The 14,879-nt window shown below is 52.1% G+C and overlaps 1 protein-coding gene across 1 annotated transcript in view; it reads left to right on the forward strand.

Annotated features, from left to right (window-relative positions):
- Positions 1-2,669: 2,669 nt before the first annotated feature.
- Lgr6 (leucine rich repeat containing G protein-coupled receptor 6) overlaps positions 2,670-14,879 on the forward strand; it is a 118,943-nt gene continuing 106,733 nt past the window's right edge. The window contains exon 1 of the mRNA XM_057770622.1: positions 2,670-2,961. Coding sequence (XP_057626605.1) covers positions 2,750-2,961 — 212 coding nt within the window. The 5' untranslated portion in view covers positions 2,670-2,749. The remainder of the gene's footprint in view (positions 2,962-14,879) is intronic.

Here is a 14,879-nt window from a genome sequence, read left to right on the forward strand (position 1 = left end):
CAGCCATATTGTGACCTTTAAGGAATCAGAGATGACTCTGGTCAGACCTGCCAAGTTTCCCGATTCCTTCACTTTCTTCCTCTCCTTTGTATAGGAAAGAATGGGAGGGATATGGAGAAGGGAAAGACTAAGAGACCCCTCAAGAAAAAAAAAAAGAAAAAGAAAACAAGGTGTGCGGGTGAGGCTATCCGTCCCAGATGCTCTAGGACTGGGCTGTGTACCATGGGACGCAATTGCCAGTGGTCTCACAAGTTCCCGCCCACCTCCAAGTCAGACTCTAATGGCAGGGAGCCTGAGGATTGGCACTGATTGCCGCAGGAGGAGGTTATTTGGAAGGACACAAAGCATGCCTGACCCAACCACAGCAGTGCTCCTTCAAATGGATTTAGCTCCCTATCCTGTCCATGGGGGAGTGGCCAGAGTTCTCATTGGCCAACCTAGTTCTTAGCAGTGTGCAACCTTCTCAGACCTGGGTGAAGAAGGGGAATAAAAGCTTTTGGGGCCCTGGGAGGTAGTCAGCTTGTAGAATCCTCGCCTGGTAGGCATGAAACACGGGGTTTGATCCCCAGTGCCACATAAATTCATGGTAGCCTGTGACTATAATCCCAGCACTCACCATGTGAAGACAAGAGGATCAGAATTTGAGGCTACAAGTTTGAGGCCAGCTTGGGAGACTGTGATTACAAGAAACAAAAGCAAAAAGCTAATTAACAAAATAGTGGGGCTGGGCTGTTGAGATGGCTCAGCAAGTAAGAGTGTTTGGTGCCAAACCTGACAAGCTGGGTTCAATCCCTGGAACCCATACAGTAAAAGGAGAGAACTGGCTCTAACAAGTTGTTTTCTGATCTCCACGCTTACGCCATGTGCCACAGCGTATGTGCCCACACTACCCGTACATAAGATAAATGAGACTTTTTAAAATGGGGCTTTCTGTTATCCAGGAGTGTTCCCAAAGTGAGACTGGGCTCTGGTGCCCCCAAAAGGACTGAATAGCAATGTTTTCTTCAGTTCTGTATCTCTCAGGAGTCCAAGGACTTGGCCCCTGGATGACCCTTCCATGGGCAGGCTGGAAACTCAGCTCTGAGCTACCCAAGCCCACTTCAGAGGGCTGCTACACGGGTGGAATGAGGCCCAAGTGTGGTTTTTCAGCCTTGCCAGGAGGCCTGAAGCATCATGGGTGGGAATTGTGTGTGTGTGTGTGTGTGTGTGTGTGTGTGTGTGTGTGTGTAGGTAGAGCTAAGGTGAAGGCATGGGATAAGCGAGATGGGAAATACACGGGGGGGGGGGGGCTTCTGCCTACAGGTTTGCATGGCCCAGGAGGACCTTTCTGTGACCTTCCTAAGGGCTCACCTTCCACTTTTATCAGTCAAGGAGTCTGGAAGCACAGTTCTTCTGGCTTCTTGATCTGAGAGTGCGACTCTCTCCTCATCAGTCCCAGAGTATCCATAAAGGATGGAGAGGGATTGATGAGAATGTTTTGAGTATCGAAGTGAAGTGTGGATGGCATCTTGGCTCCTTTGGTGTCCTCATGTTTCTGGTGTGGACCATGGGGAGTCAGGGCAAAAAGGGTCCCAACCTGACCTAGTTCTACCCTGGGACTTGACTCAGAGAAAGATCTGGAAACCAGAGAAAGTGAAAGGACACATGAAGAAAGCACCACTAAATCCAGTGTAGCCTGAGAGCAGGGTCTTGAGATTTAGCCATCATTTCCCTTGCTCTCCAAGGTCCTGGGATGGATTATGGAAGGAATTGAACGCTTAGGTGGCTTAGCTGCAACTGTAGCACTGAGCCTCCAGGTGGCGCCAATCCACCGACTCGCTGGCAAGCTCTGGCAACCAGCTGTGGCAACCTGAGGCAGTCCACAGATCCTGGGTCCAGAGATCAGGGTGATCTTCAGACTTCAAATCTGACAGCCTGCACGAGTTCATTTCCATGCCCTACGCATCTGGTAGAATCCACTTCAGTTTCTTTGTGTCTGGGTGTGGTTCCCCAACGAGGGCTCCCTCCTCATTCCTACTGCCAACCTACAAGGAACCATTCAGCTTAGGACCTCCTTCCTCCCCTGGTCAGGTTAGGATGCAGAGGAATGACCTGAGCGCTAGTTCCGAGGCTGTCCCCATTAGTCGTGTGACCTCAAATATCTTTCTCTCGGGTCTCTCTTCCCTTCAACATAAAATATAGTAGTGGTACTGGTGTCTGTGGAACTCAGAGGTCTTTTCCTGAAGGCCTTCTCTGGTCCCTTGAGAGCCCATGGTTGTTCAAAAATTCAAGAGGAATTTTACCCCACAGTTGAGCCCGGGGGCTCTGGGTCACCCTTACCAAACAAGTGTTAGTCTCCTATGTGCTGACTGGTCCTAGTTTTGGGTTTCTTCGGTTTCTTCGTCTCCCCCAAACCCCTGGATGAAATCCTGCCAGCCGAGAAGGAAGGAGGGAAGGGGAGCGAGTCACCGCGTAGAAAGTTTCCTTGACTCCTCCTCCCACCCCCTCCTCCCGTGTCTCCCTCCCTTGCCAAGCCCAGCCTGTGAAACTGAATAACGAAGATCACTCAACAATGCCTGCCCCTCTCTGACTGCACCGTCCCGCCGCCGCTGCCGCCGCCGCCGCACCCAAGCCAAGTAGAGCGAGGGCGGTCCCACCGACGGCGCAGCCCTCGGGCCCGCCCGGGACCAGGAGGTGAGCCGCGCGCTCACTGTTCTGCGCTCCCGCCCGCCCGAGCGCCCGCCAGGTGCCCCCGCAGCCCGCCGCCGAGATGCACAGCCCGCTGAGGCTCCTGAAGCTGTGGCTTTGCGCTGTGCTGTGCGCCTCGGTGCTTGCAGGCAGCGACCCCCAGCCTGGCCCAGGGCGTCCCGCCTGTCCTGCTCCCTGCCATTGCCAGGAGGACGGCATCATGCTGTCAGCTGACTGCTCCGAGCTTGGGCTCTCAGTGGTGCCAGGGGACCTGGACCCCCTGACGGCTTACCTGTGAGTACTCACCTGTTTGTTCCTGCTATTCCTGATGGCTGCCTACCTCACAAACACGGTTTGGTGCCCCGGGACAAGAGCATCCCAGGAGGGTTCTTTCCGTTCCGAGTCTAAGATTGAAGGACTGGGGAGCAGAGGAGAGTCCTTAGGAAACTAAGGGCAAGGCAAGGAGTGAGCCCGGGCCTCTCTGATCTTTCCCAGGTGCTCCCCACCCTCATAGGCTCAGTGTTGGAATCCAGGCCTGGCAAAGTGGGCTGTGAATTCTGAGCAAGAAAGTGGGGGAACACGGGGCGGGGGGCGGGGGAGTCTCTTCCCTAGCTGTCTTCCCCAGCAGAAGAGTGTCCAGGAGGGTTGATGAAGGCATAAGTGTGAGGAGAGGGGAGTGTGCCCCAGTAGAGTGGAAACAGGTTCCTCTACCACAGCAAGAACTGTCTCACCGAGGCAGGTGGCCTTCTTGAGGGGTCCCTGACACCAGCTCTCTTTAGAAAGGGATTCTGCTGGAACTATCTTCTTGTGTGGAGATCTCCTGCCCCCTCCCCAGGCCTCCCTGAAGTCATGTCCCAGGAGGCTGAGTTAGAGACACTAATTTGTGGGCAGGCTCTGAGACTGAAAACCAGAGAAAACATTTTTAGAGTCTGTGTTGGGGACCCTATTGGGGGTAACTGTCTCAGAATCAAAGAACCAGAGGCTGTAGCTGCTCCCTACCTGGGCAGGAGGGAGTGGGGGCACATCCCAGACCACCTGGCTTCCACCCCTGTTCCCAGAGGAGGAAACCTCTGGCCTTCCATGCTTTCCCTCAGAGGAAGGCAAACAGGTGGAAAAGCCTGGGTAGGATTCCCAGAGCTCCCTCAGGCCTGGGAGAGGCTCTCTCATCTTTGGGGTCCTAGAACTGATGAGTTCCAAGGAAGAGGGAGTTGGGCTTGTTCCAAAAGTCTCAGCAAGTGGCCAGGGTGCACTGAGATCAGCAGTGTCCTGGTGAGTGTGGGGATCCTGTGAGCCCCCTATGAGGCTTTTTTCCTATCTCTACAGCCCCCTTTGGATACTCTCTATCACTCCAAAAGACACAGTTGTGGGCTCAAGGGGGGTGAGGAATGAAAAGTACCCCTAATTCAAAAGGGCAAACCAAGTCCTGTCCAGCCTAGGGGGTGAAGGGAGAGGTGAGCATAGGAGTCCATAGCAGAGCGGAGGGTACCCCAGCACCATAGTACAGGGCTCTGGCCCACTCCTGCAGTGCCCTCCAGAAGCCCCCATTTCTATCAGTTTTACATATTAGATATCTGTGCCATTGTCTTGTTAGAAGACAGGGCCGATGGCCAAACGGAGTTTAGAAATAACTTCTGTTGAGCCTTCTTTTGGGACAGCAGAAGAGAGACCCCTTGCCTGTGTGAAAGGGGCAGAGGATACAGGCCCTTCCAGAGGCTGGCAGGTCAGGCCACCTTCCAGCATGCAAGATAGTCTCGATTAATCTGTGGGCCTCTTCCTGGCAGGACTTGGGGCAGAGGTAAAGAGTTTCACTTTGAGAATCTAAGTGTCCGACCGTCCACGCTGACAGCAACTCCCTGGCACTCTGACCTGGTGCCCTCTGATGTGAGGCATCTTTGGGTTAGAGGAGGTGAGGATTTCTGAGTTCTTCCTGAGTCCTCCTAGATGTTAAGGAAATTCTTTTATTCTAAGGCTTAAGAGTGTGTCTGGGGGCAGAAGAAGGACGTGCTGGGTCCGGTGATGATGTAGGGAATTGTATGGCAATATCTGTGGTGTTGGAGGAGGGGCATCTGCTGTCTGCAGGGCTCAGAGATGAAGCCTTTCTTCTTTGCTTTCTCAGGAGAACTACAAGGACATTTTGTATATCGTGTGTGTGTGTGTGTGTGTTTGGATCTGTGTCGGTGTACATGTGTATGCAGGTACATGTGCAATTTGTGTGGAGGTCAAGGGTCAACCTCAGGCATCACTTTCCAGGAGCTGTCTGCATGTCTTTCAGAGACAGTGCCTTACTAACCTGGCACTCACTGAGTGATCTGGGCTGGCTGGCCAGGTAGTCCCAGGGATCTGTCTTCGCTGTCCCACAGTGGAATCACAAGTGCTCACCTCCATGGCCACTCATTTGCATGGCTTCTGGGGTTAGAAATCAGGGTCTTCATGCCTATGCATCAAATATATTATTGTTCTGAGCTCCCCTCCCCCCAGGCTCTGCAAAGGCATTTGAAGGTAGGGAGAGATGAACCTCGAGGAGCCAGGCCAGGGATATCTTGAGGCTCCTTCCCTTCTTGGCAGTCTTAGGACTTGCCTGTGGACCATAGAAGACACTGCTGGTTCCTCTAATGGCTTCCTTGAAAGAATCTCAGTACAAATTACTTGACATCTGCTTTCCACCCCGAGATGGTTAGGTTCCTTCCTAGCCTGTACTTGTCATGAAGTGGCTGCCTCCATCTCCCTCCATTCCAATTTCAGGGGAGACCAGAAAGCCTTCATTTCTAGTTATTTGATACACAAGTCCAAAACTCATGAGCACTCTGGGGCCCAGTGCCAGCCCTGTCTGATCAAAGTTAGGAGTCATTTATACACAGTTCTTCAGATGTCTTTAGAAGGGCTCCCCACACCCTCAATGGAGCGAGTCTTCCTGCACAAGGCGCCTTATGGAAAGGAATGGAGGGGAGGATGGAGCCCCTGGCTCTGGGGCACTGCAGTTTGTGGCGTTGTGAATGAGAAGTGTCCCTGTGCTACCCAGCACATAGGAATACAGAAATATACATGCAGCAAATACTTGCTAAGCAAACAGAGCCTGAGTAGGGGACTCTGGGGATTTACATGGAGTCCCCCCAGTGCTGAGAAGTGTTGGGGAGAGTGTTCTGGAAACATGGTTGTAGCTCTGGCTGCAAACACCCAGAGGCTCCGACATGGTGGATGCCCCTTAGTACCCACTTCTTTCCTCACTGCTGCCAGGGCTTTTGCTCTATGCCCGGCTGCTCACTGCTTTCTGGGAATTCGTTCCCTTCAAGCCGGCCGTGATAACTACAGAATTTGTGTGAAAGGTCAGGTGTGCATTTGTGTGCAGGAGCATGCTTGTGTGTGTGAGGGTGTGTGTGCACACACCTGTGCATAGGTAGATTCAGGGTAATTAGCATTCCTCACCACTGCCTGGCTATGTCTGCAGCCAGACAGATGGAGGCAGGGTATTGGAAGAACAGAACAGAAGGGTTCAGGATGGGCATTGGTGTAAAAGGCTGTGCTAGGTGAGACTGAGTGGGTTTATTGGCATCTCTGTGACTTGGTTTCTCCATCTATAAGTGAAGCTAATACGTGTGTGGATTCACTGAGGTAGCGTCTGCAGTGGGTTCAGTAGAGGGCCTGTAGGGTGGAAAGAAAAGAGTTATTGTTGACATTAGGGAGTCAGAGTCAGGAGGCAGTTTTCTTGGAAGGCTTCCTGAAGGAGGAGGCCCTGGGCTAGCACTGGAAAGGGGAGAAGCAGCCTTCTACGAGAGTTGTAGGGCAAGTCTCTCTGTGTGTTGAGGGCTGTGGCAGGAGAGTCACTGGCAAGGACCCAGGACAGCTTCACTGCTGCCCCTTCGCTGCTGGTACAGTCTTGGCTTCATGCAATGGGAGAGAGGGACCAAGGGAAGAGCCCAGCCTGCCCTCCAGCTTGCCCGGCAGGGTTCCCAGAGGACTGTCTGATGAGCAAGCAGACGACCATGTGGCCTCAGTCGGGGAGCATTGGACCCGGGGAGGGTGTGTTGGGGTATCACTGTCAGCTCTCTTCCTCATCTCCCAGGCTCCCTTCCTGGTCAAGCCTCTGCTGCCTCTCCAGCAGACTCTGAGTCGACATACTTTTGCTGGGAAGCCCGGGGACGCAAGTTCCAACCCCAAATCCCTCTGTGGGTGGAAGACCCTAGCTAAATCCCAGGGGTTCTCTGGATTTCTATGCCCCACATTTGGCTGCAAAGTAGAAAAGGAGAGGCAGAGAAACCCAGGGTCCTCCGCTACCGCCGGTGTGGAACAGGGTGAGCTCGGTGAGAGGGCTTGGCAGTGGGTGGGAAATAGGGAAGGGAGGGGGAGAGCCCAGACAGCACCCAGACCAATGCGGAGAGGAGAGAGCAAAGGAGGGGTGGAGTAATTCCAGGAAGTGGTGTCCCCAGGGCCCTCCCTTGTTGAAGGAGCCTGGGGGGTTGCTGGGGGAGAGTGACTGTGTGGGGGAGCTGACACCCCAGTTCAAAGGAAAGGCAGGAGACAGCCTTAGGCAAAAAGAAAAAGGAAACCTCTGGGCTCTGGCAGCAGTGGGCACGGGCGCGGCTGGGTGGGGCACTGGCGGAGAAGAAAGCCTGGCTCAGAGAGAATTGGCCCCCAGCCCGCCCGGCACCACCACCTTCCCCCTCCCGTGAGCTCTCGCTCTGGATGGTCCCTTGTGCCACGGCTTGCTTCCTGCACTGGCCCAGGCCTACAGGTGACAAACGATGGACAGCGCACAGGAGACAGGGTCCACTTGGGTGTCCCTGGGTATTGTTGGTAGGATGCCAGGCTCTGGAGACCGCCAAAGGCAACCCTGACGTTGGGCAGGGGGGAGCTCACCCCAGGCCCAAAGTTTCAATTTCTTAGCCTAAAATGGAAACACTACTTGTGTCTATCTAGAAGGGAGGTCCGGAGGTGCAAAAGGGGACGGGGGAGCGCGGGTGGCACTTTTCATAGCACTGACACTTAAGGAACATTGACTGCGATGTTTCTGTTTCTCTCAGCACTTTTAGCTACAAGTGCCCCATGAGGCCCAGAGAGGGGGATGGTTGTGATCCAAGAGCTCCATCTTTTGGGGCCCTTCAGAGGGTTCCTCCTTTCCACCACCTTCTTGCTGCACTAAACCCCCTCTGCTGACCTTCAGGGAACCGGGCTTCCAAGGAGCTGAGCTGCTCCTGGGCTCTGGGACTAGGTGATCGAGGAAGTCACCCTGTGCACAGCCTGGAGGGGCAGCAGCCAAGTCTACCTGATGGGAGACTCTCCAAAGGGGAAGAGTCTGGGCTCTCAGGTCAGGCTGCCCAGAGAGCCAGCGTTCTCCTCAGAAGTAGAATATGTTTTCTTGAGTATGGCCTGAGGAAGGCGGTGGGGTGCTGGAGCCTAGGCTCGGTTCCTGTGCTGAGCCTGCCTGGAAGGGCGTGGGGGAGCCTCCTCTTTGCTCATCCATGTTGGACTGTGTGACCTTAGGCCAGTAACTGGTTCTACTGGGAGCAGGGCCAAGGACAGAGAGTCCTTCTGGGGCTTTGGTCACCTTGGGAAGGTACAAGAGTAGGAGGTGGGGGAACACTTGCCACCCCTCCCTCTCTTGGAAATAACTTCTGTTAGCCAAACTGAACGGGCTTATTGACTTAGGGACTCAGAATGGTAGGAGCCCCTTTGCACTCATAAAGGAAAAGACGAGCCGCAATTTCTAACAATAATTCAGGGCTCCCCTGCTGCCCTTCAGACAAGGGAGAACAGGTCCCAGGAGGAGAAAAACAGCCGAGAAGCCAAACTTGGGCAGTGAGCAAAGAGTTATTTTGGAAGCAGTGAAAGGACATGGTGGGGGGAAAGCTCAGGGTTTGGCACTGAGCCCCCCAGAGCTATGCCAGGGCAGGCCACAGCGGGCTGGTGGCGGGTAGGTGGGGGCTGGGCCGGCCACTCAAAGACAAGGTACCTCCAGAGGAGAGCTTTCCTTTGTGTCCCTTCCCAGCCCTTTCTTAGCTGCCAGGATCTGTCTCCTCCAGAGACCTCCAAGGGATGAGTGCCCCATAGCAGGATCAGAGTCCCTGCTGATAATTGGAAATGTGGCCATGGCAGCTCTGTGTGCCTGGCTTTCTGCCACTCCTGTCTGCTCCTAGGTCACAGTTTTTATTCCCTTGATTGTGACCTTATCCCAGAAGTACCCTAGTTTATCAGGAAGGTCCATGTTTGGGGCCCGGTCAGGATGACACCAGAGAGACTAACTTAGGACTTACTATCACCCCTTAATCAACCATAGCAACCTCCACCACTTCCTGGTTAGTTGCTAGGTGGCAAGAGCTGCCTTCAAGTACTTTACCTAAAGCACCAACTATAAATCCTGTGAGGGAGGGGCTTGTGTGAGGCCCATCTTGATGAAAATGAAGGGTTCAGAATCTAAGATCTCTATCTGGTCATGTCTGGTGCTGGTGCTTCCTCAGAACCAAGTCTCCCTCTCCAGTTTGGATAGTACTCCCTGGAGGTTAGCTCTGGAGGGCTCTGAGCTCCACAAGGACAGACTGGATTCTGAGCATGTTAGTACCCCTGGTCCAGCAGCCTCTGAAATCCTGTGTCCCAGCCCCTATTTCTGAAGAGGTGTCCGTGCTTTGAGCCAATCCCCTCTCATGCACCAGCAGTGACTTCTTAGGAACCCATCCGTGGTAGTTGCTTGAAGGGGAAGGTGTTGGGGTTCAGTACAATTAATGACCGTGTCTTAGTTAGGGTTTTTATTGCTGTGGAAAGACACCATGACCATGGCAACTCTTACAAAGAAAACATTTAACTGAGGTGGTGGCTTACAGTTTCAGAAGTTCAGTTCATTATCATCGTGATAGGGAGCATGACAGTATGCTGGCAGACATGGAGCCGGCTACATCTTGACCAGAAGGCAGCAGGAAGTTAACTGACAGTCGTGCTGAGGGAAGCTTGAGCAGAAGAGACCTCAAAGCCCATCCCCCCAGGGACACACTTCTTCCAAGGAGGCCACACCTCCTAACAGTGCCACTCCCTTTGGGGGCCATTTTCTTTCAAACCATTACAGAGCCATAGCTAGGGAGGGTGAGACCCTCTCTGGAGTAGACATCATCCTCAGTGTTGTCAGAGACCTACTGTGTGCCGAGTCGTCTGTGAGGCAGTCGGCAAACGGTGATGCATTAAGGAAAACAGGTCAAGTGTTTATGGTGCCGGGTCATCCTGGGAGCACCCTTGGAGGAGCGACGGTGAGGCTGGCAGGTGCTCAGAGAGAGAGACCTTGTGTGGTGAGGGAAGCCAGAAGAAGGGGCTGAGCTTGGACCAGAGGACCAGAAGCATTTTATCTATAGGCAGAGGACCCTGTAAGAGAAAAGAAAGCCATGAGCCCTGGGCGAGTATCCAGTTAAGTTGCAATTTCTTTGTTTTGCTTTTGAGACAAAGTTTTGCCATGTACTACAGGCTGGCCTATAACTCACAATCCTCCTTTCTCAGCCCCTTGAAAGCTGGGGTTACATGGATTCTCATATACCTAAGCACACACTGGTACTTGGTTACACTTTTTCAATGGCCTTTTGTGCACCGTTCTCTGAGGTAGGATGTCCCAGAGCAGGACCCTTTGTCTTCTTCTTCAGGGCACACATATAAAACAAACAAATCAGTTCAAGTTTATCAGTTAGGGTTATCAATTGTGCTTCTCTGTATTCAGGCATCGCCAACCCCAGACAACATCTGGCACATCTGGAGCCACTGCTTTTGAGGAAAGAGCTCCTATGCGTGCAAGCATGTGTGTGTATGTGTGTATTTACTCACCAGGGATTGGGCCCAGGGCCTTGCACATTTTAGGTGAGTACCACTGAACTACATTCCTAGCTTTTGGCTTTGAAATTTGTTTTATTTTTAGGTGTATGTGTGCTTTGCTTGCATGTACATCTGTGTACTATGTGTGTGCCTGGTGCCCATGAAGGCCAGAAGGCACTGCATTTCCTGACACTGGCGCCACAGAGAGTTGTAAGCCGCCAGGTGGACACTGGAAATGGAACCTGGGTCTTTCAGAAGAGCAGCCGGTGCCCCTCACCACTATCTCATCTCTCCTGTCCTTACAGCTTTTCAAAATAGGTGCTTGTTGTGTAGCCTAGACTGACCTAAATCTCACCACACCCTCAACTTAGCCTCACGGGTGCATGCACAGTCCCATGCCCATGGTTTCTTTACCTCTTTCAGCCTCTTTCCATAGCTTCAAAATGGAAATAGTTACACTGAACTCTGAGGCAGACATTTGTAATTTGGCACAGTGCTTGGCACACTGCCACGGCTGGCACAAGGCAGCTATGTTAGCAGGGAGTCTGGTGTGAAGGGTGCCTTGGCTCACCCACCTCCCTCTGCCTGCCTAGGACTTTGCTCAGGGTGACATCCTGTGGGCTAGCTCTAGAACACAGCTCCTCTATCCCTTCTTCCTGCCACTCATCCCATCCCTTTTGCCCTTAGAGGTGTTGGAGAAGGTGGGAGTGTCCCTGAGAGAGTGTCCAGACTGAGGCAGGTGGCAAGAAGGTGCTGAGTGTCTCCCATTGCACCAGTGTCAGGGATTTGGACGTGGTCCTCAGGCCCAAGGCCAAGGCCAATGGCTAATCCAAAGGAAAGAGAGAGGAACAGTGAGGGCAGAGTTGTCATCGCGGCCTCTCACCCTAACCCAGTGGACTGCTGGGTTCTCTGCAAGGGGAAAGAGTGTTTTCATCTATTTGGGAATATACAGGGGAACCAGAAACACAGCCCCTGTATACTAAGGTTGACTCCAGCTCCAGAGTGACTTGGGATGAGGATAGCTCCCCACCTGTTACTGCTGGCTCCTGGGAAACAGGCCCAAAGTGGCTGCTACCGAAAGGCTTTTAGCATGTCCTAGAGAAAGAAGCCTTAGCAGGTTGCCCACTCTGGGGCTTTGTTCCGCTAGATCTCCAGCCCCCACCAGCGGCTTGCTCCATGCTCCCATGCACAGTGTGGGTCAGGAGGGTACACTGCAGCCCAGTAGCATGTGAATTCTACTGACACTTCTCACCTTAACTCCCACAGTTCCCCGTGCCCCCCTTGTTAATGGCTGCTTGAACTCAAGGCTGTCATGGGGAACACTCACTCATTTACTGGACAGACGTGGATGGGATGCTTGCTCCCTGCCAGGCACCACACAGCATTCTTCACACGAACTTCCCATGTGAGGACACAGCCATTGCTATCTCCCCTTTCAGATGAGGCTCTGGAGACCCACAAGGGAGGGGAGGAGCCTAAGCGAGGTGAGTTTGGACTCCACAGTCCACGCCTGTGGCTCCTCTGCCCCTGAGGCTCCAAAGGGGGTGATAAGAGGAGCACAGATAACACACAAGCGGCACCTTGTGGGAAGTGAGAAGTGCAGGCTACAGGGCCAGATAACCACACGCAGCAGGCAGAGCAGGCAGGCAGGGCAGAGGGCGGACAGCTCTGCTGAACTCACGGATGCCTTATGTGGGAATCCCTGGAGAGGCGGTTGTGGTGAGAGAGAAAAACCACAGGCCCTGGAGTAGACGGTCTATGCTAACACTCGTTTGCCAGGTAGCGTAAGTCTCTCCTGATGATCTGCAGGAAGTGGGATCCCGCCTAAGGGAAGAGCTTTTCACACGGGGAATGTGATTTTGTTTCCCATGAGAATATTATGATGTGGTAGTACAGACCCTTTGTGTGGGATATGTCTGTCTCTCTGATGGGCCTTTTTTTGCCATCAGATTTGGAACTTCTCTGCAACAGAAAGAAGGAATTTATTTATTTATTTATTTGGTTTTTCAAGACAGGGTTTCTCTGTAGCTTTGTAGTCTGTCCTAGAACTAGCTCTTGTAGACCAGGCTGGCCTCAAACTCACAGAGATCCACCTGCCTCTGTCTCCTGAGTGCTGGGATTAAAGGTGTGTACTACTACTGCTGGTGGATTTTTCAGCCCTGGCCATCCTTTCCCTTTAGCCTGGGAGCCTCCTGCAGGCAGGGCCTATGTTCTAAGTCCTATTTTCTCAGCCACCCTTCACTCATACTTGCGCACCCACAATACGGGTCTCTACCTGCAGGGGGCGCTCTCTATAGGGCCGCAGGCAGTTCACCTATATGTATTTAGTCTTTGCTCCCTTCCAGTCTTCCCCAAATCTGGGGCAGTGTGGGTGTTTGAGGAAGGAAAGGCTGGATCAAGTGTCTGGGATTGCAAGAGTTGAGTCACGGAGGGGCTGTAAACAGATCCCGTGCCGTTGTGGTAGACACAGCAGGTTAGGAGGCTGGCAGGAGACAGGAAAGGAAGGCAAACTATTGTCTAGGACAAAAGCAAGAGAGAATTGGGACAGGACCTGGGCTCTCATCCTACTTACCTGAGAACAGATAGGAGCTCAGGACCCCAGAGAATTGAGGTAACTGACTCTACCCTTGACCCCAGCCCTCCAGCAGGGTTACCTGGATGTAGTACCTGCCAGCAGGGTGACTTGGCCCAAGTCTCTTAGTCTTGACCCCTCCATGCTCTTGCCATGGAACACCGAGCAGGACCGGGTACTTTGAAGGTCCCTGACTTGGGTTAGTGCTCTGCTACTGCCATATGAGAGTGATGGTTTTGAAATGAAGTGGTTTGCATTTTCATTTTGCCCCGGATCCTGCCAAGTATGCCGCTGCCCCCTCTGCTCGTAGGACATCAGAGCCTCACACTCTGGTTTGTAGAGCGAGGGTGTTTGTTGCCTTGACCTAACTCCCATTCCAAGTAGTCTGTCCCCCAGTGTCCTTCCTCATATGGACCAGGGTCTGTCTAGTATACACAGTGGTTTCTCTTTCTCAAGAGGAATGCATTCCAAGATTCTCCAGTAGCTGCCTAAGAGCTCAGATAGTACCAAATTCTATGTACTCTGTACATCCATGTGATGAATCTTAATTTATTAATTAAGCATTGGACGATATCACCCTCAGTGAGAATAAAATAAAACAGAACAATTGTAACAGTATAATGGATGTCCTGTGTCTTGTAACACAATAGACACATTACTTTCCCACAGCCAACATAGTGACCCCTTTGTGTCTGGTAATTGGGGGATGGGAGGAGGGGACATCCTTCTGTGGGATGTCAGATGCACCTGAGGGGTCTAGGGCTAAAGAAAGACTGGGCATCCCAGGTGATCTCTGGTTTAAGAATGGCATCTGCAGGGGGCCAGGGTTATGGAGTGTGTTGCACTGAGGTGGGCACAGGGAGACAAGTGAGACAGGTCTAGCGCTGATGGAAAGGCATTTGCTTAATGGGAGGGTGGGGTACGTGTGCCAGCATCCTGCATGACAAACTCCATCCCAGTGCTGACAGTGTAGCAGAGTAATCAAGGGCACCAACCCTGTAGAGTCACTTTGTCTGGGTTCAGATCCCGGCTTAGTACTCCCAAAAGGACTCCTGTCTTGCCCTTTAATTTCCTCCTATAGAGTGGAGTTGATAAGGATACCCCACCTCATGGGGGTTGTGAGGACCACTTGAACTAATACATGGAAAGTGATGTTATATAATAGTTAGTGGAAATTAGCAATTATGACATTTATTTCAACTGATAAATATTTCTTGAGTGTAGACTTAGTAGCAGGCACAGCCAGCTAGACAATGGCATCTTTTCTCAGTATAGTAGTCCTTTCTTATTAAAGGTTCTACTTTCTGTAGTTTCTGTTATCCATGACCAAACAAGGTCTGAAAATGTTACATGGAAGATCCCAGAAATGAGTAGTTCCTAGTTTAAAATCATGCGACATCCTCAATAGCAAGATGAAATCTCGTGCCGTCTCCATCTCGGCAGCGCTCTGAATCGTTCCTGTATTCAGGGTTTCTATCCGGTTTATGCTGCTTTCTTGCTCGTCACTCAGTAGCCTTTTGGTGCTCAATTCAACCATGAAGGGCTGCAGTGCTGGACTTGGGTTTAAGCAACCCTTCATTTATTGAAAGATGGATCTAAGTGCAAGAACAGCTAAACTGTGAGTCAAGATACTCCAAAGAGAAGCTGTAAAACACTTCCTTCAAGTAAAAAAAGGTGAAAGTATAATAAACTATTTTTTTTTAATTTTATTTATTTATTGAGACAGGGTTTCTTAGTGTAGCACTGATTGTCCTGGAACTCACTGTGTAGATCAGGCTGGCCTTGAACTCACAGAGGTCTGCCTTGCCTTCGCCTTTGCTGGGATTAGAGGTGTGTGCCACCACAGCCTGCAATAATAAAC

The sequence above is a fragment of the Chionomys nivalis genome, chromosome 5, assembly GCF_950005125.1.
Source record: "Chionomys nivalis chromosome 5, mChiNiv1.1, whole genome shotgun sequence".
NCBI classification, from domain to species: Eukaryota; Metazoa; Chordata; class Mammalia; order Rodentia; family Cricetidae; genus Chionomys; species Chionomys nivalis.